Source organism: Fragaria vesca, linkage group LG5 (genome assembly GCF_000184155.1).
Source record: "Fragaria vesca subsp. vesca linkage group LG5, FraVesHawaii_1.0, whole genome shotgun sequence".
NCBI classification, from domain to species: Eukaryota; Viridiplantae; Streptophyta; class Magnoliopsida; order Rosales; family Rosaceae; genus Fragaria; species Fragaria vesca.
In genome coordinates this window covers 12,615,024-12,618,331 of record NC_020495.1, presented here as the reverse complement: position 1 = coordinate 12,618,331, position 3,308 = coordinate 12,615,024, and the positions used below count along the sequence as shown (strand labels likewise).

General features: G+C 38.2%; 1 protein-coding gene across 1 annotated transcript; it reads left to right on the top strand.

Annotated features, from left to right (window-relative positions):
- LOC101315240 lies at window positions 1-3,308 on the top strand. The gene is made up of 6 exons (XM_004299667.1): window positions 1-563; window positions 995-1,085; window positions 1,223-1,383; window positions 2,496-2,523; window positions 2,692-2,800; window positions 2,995-3,308. Exons 1-6 carry the CDS (start codon window positions 282-284, stop codon window positions 3,074-3,076), a joined length of 753 nt encoding a protein of 250 aa, XP_004299715.1. The 5' UTR covers window positions 1-281; the 3' UTR covers window positions 3,077-3,308.

Genomic DNA, 3,308 nt, shown 5'->3' with positions numbered 1-3,308 from the left:
TCCATTTCCTATATAGTTTTCCTTCTTCTTCCAAACCCAGTTGCACTCAAATTCATTGTTTTTATTTAAATAGAAAGAATTCCCAATTGTTTAATTACAGACGTCAGAAATAATCCAAAACAAAAATCCTCGCAACAAAACAAAAGCTGCAAGAGAGAGACTTCCCAATCATTCATCTGAAACCAAATCCACAGACACCCCAGAAACGACGCCGTTCAGACCTTCCTAGGGCTTCGAATCCCGTCGCCGATCGAACTCAAATTCTGGGGAATTTTGCTCACATGGAAGTGGAGGTCGCCGATTCGATACCCTCGGTAGCTGCGGCGAAGCTGAGGAGAGGGGATTCCGATAAGGATCGGCTCCGTGTGAAGAAGAAGACTCTTCAGGCCGTCCTCGACCAGTGCCAGCGAGCTCTTGAATCGCTCGGTACCACCGCCGACGGTGCCGATGACGACGGTGACGATGAAGAAGAGGATAGAGACGGTGGCGGTGACGCCGTTGGCGAAGGCAGTGGCTCCACGACGACGACGACTTCTCCTCGTGCTGACTGCGAAGCTGATGAGGTATAGCTGAGCTTTATTTTGTTGAAATTGCAGCTTCAATTGTTCGAATTTCGGTGTTATATGATATCTAGGGTTCTTAGAAGCTAAGACATACTGAATTTTTGAAATTTAGTTACAAGCAATCGAGCTGCGTTCAGCTGAATCACTGGGCAAAATTGCGCAATTCATTATATAGTGTGTCCTTAATTTTGTGATTCATGGCAAGTTTTGAACTTGATAACTCTGATTTGTTGGAATGCTAATGATGTAGCGTTTATAATTCAGAGGGATTTTTGCTTCGAGTAGCTTTTGTAGAAGTATATGTATCTCAATGCTGTCATTGTAATCTGGCATGCATCGTTTTGTAGGATTAGTTTTACGAATTGTTCTTTAGCTGTTAATTGGTAATTGTTATCAAAGTTATTCTAACGCACATTATGTTATGTATGCAGTTGTGCAATCTTCTTAAATCTAGAGTTGAGTGCCCAGACTTCCTGGAAAAGTTAGAATCTGCACAAGCATCAGTTCCACAAAATATTGCTGGTATGCATCTGAAGATTTTCAAATATATATTATAAGCGTGTAATATTCCATTGGGGTTCTGAAGGATAGGCTTTTTAGACATCTTTCTCGACTTTTCTTTATCATGTCCATGCTAAACTATTCATGTTTGGCGACAGAAGAAGGCAATTCTTGGGATCTAGTCAGTGAGAAAGATCTATGGGAATATGAGGATGACAACTTGGGTGAAGATGAGTATGTCCTTGTTAAGCAAGAAGATATAGTAGAGGGTATTGCATGCTTTATGGCTGCATACTTGTTATCCCTTAAAGAAACTAAGGTATTCAATAACTCCGATTACCGTCAACTTTCATACCGTTGCTTTATGGTTTATTATTGTTATTATACTGCATCAACCTGTGTTCCCAATGTGTGAACACCAAGTTAGTCCATGTCCTTTCATATTATTTGATTGCAAGTTACCCAGTTTGGTCTCTTCATCTTGTACTTGTTACTTTGATCCTTAGGCTATGGATGCATTTAGTGGTCTACATTATCATGTACTATTGCCTAGTTTCTCGTATCATGTCTTCAATAGATACTCCAACTGTTTTAAAATGATTAGAATCTTAACCATTCTTTTCATGGGTACTTCTAGTGGTCTATATCGTACCGCATATTCATGGGTACCTGGTTTCATGCATCCATCATCAATAGATGCCACCCCAGCATTTATGTAACTCGTAGTCTTAAATTGTTTTCCCTCTATTACATGGTGCTGCCCATACATAGCTTAGTTGCTCGTATCTTTTCGTTTCTAGGTACCATTCCCAGTGTTCTTTTTAATGCACAGAATTTCAATCCAATCTGTTCAAGTCACTGCTACATCCATCTTAACTATCATCTCTGGTTGAGTTGATGCATTGCTCTTACTTTTGTATTAAAGCCCATAAGGAGTAGTTTGCTCACTGACAGATCAAAGAACTTAACCTTTTCGTTTACTTGTTATGATGTTGTAAAGTAGGCAGGATTGTTTGATTTATTGTGACTTAATGACTGTTAAGAGAACAAGGTTTACTGCATATGTGGTTAACTGGTGCTAATCTTTACTATTTTCTTTAACCTATCAAATATGCAAGACTTGGGGAGAGTAAAGACTTAGTGCATAAGTAATGAACCATTAGGCTGCAGCCTCAGTATTGGCCTCACTAATATTCCTGTGTATGAATGTGCCAAAGAGAATTGGTAGTCGTTGTTGTTAAATAAAGAAAAAGAACTAAAAAAATTTGGGGTTCCTAATGATTAGGTAACACTAACTGACCTCTGAATGTTAAGAAAATATTCAGTTGTGTCATAAGTTGATATTGTTTATTGTTTATTTGAGCATTCAGATTGTATTATAGTTTATTTTTCAAATGATTTCTTTTTAACCGTTTTATGTTTAATTTGCAGGAATTGACCCCTACACAACTTCAGGAAGGTGAGCTTTCGTATGTTTCTTTTTTATGTTAACTAATCGAGAATAGTAGAGATGTAAAAATTTGTATTACTCCAAATCTTTTGGTTCCATGAGCATTTTGGTTGATCAAGTTTGGTTTGGTATCTACATGTAAGGAGTGATATCTGACATTTCCAAACTTTCATGTAGCCCTCAGCAAGACATTCTCAGTGAAAAAGAAGAAAGGAAAACTTCGAAAGGCATGGGATGGAAGCAAAGTCATCTATAATGTAGCATCATGGGGAGCAACTGCCATTGGGTAGGTTACTCAAATCCTAGTCCCTTCTGTTTGTTTTTTCTTTGGCTGGTGTTCCTAATCTGAAGTTTGTATTTGTCGCAATTATAATGCTATGTTGCATAACCTGATTTTGTTTGCTGAATTTCTAGTTAGAGATCCTGAGTCTAATTTACATTTTTACTGTTCTTTGACCTCTTTGTTTTCAATATTGACAGGATATATCAGAACCCTGTAATCGTCAGGGCTGCCACAAAAGCCTTCTGGACATCTTGCCAGGTTATATCAAAGCTTCTCTAGTGTATCATTGCTGCTGTGGGAATGGTTTATAGTGTTCAGGATTGACTTGTTGTGTTTAAGCTTTGTAACTCTGAACACGCCTTTGTGTTCCCTGAGTTCTGTAATGTTACTGGCATTTGTTTCGTGCTACAGATGGGCTTGATTCCTTGATGAAATTCAATCTTGTAAATATTTCCTTCTAGTTGAAGAGTGCAAATCAGATTCATTGTTAGCATAGCATTTGGGCATTACC

Bases quoted from the DNA above. Each gene is read 5' to 3' on its own strand.
- LOC101315240 (XM_004299667.1), top strand. From the start codon at position 282: ATGGAAGTGGAGGTCGCCGATTCGATACCCTCGGTAGCTGCGGCGAAG. The intron at 564-994 runs GTATAGCTGAGC...TTATGTATGCAG, and splicing joins CTGACTGCGAAGCTGATGAG to TTGTGCAATCTTCTTAAATC. The intron at 1,384-2,495 runs GTATTCAATAAC...TTTAATTTGCAG, and splicing joins TATCCCTTAAAGAAACTAAG to GAATTGACCCCTACACAACT.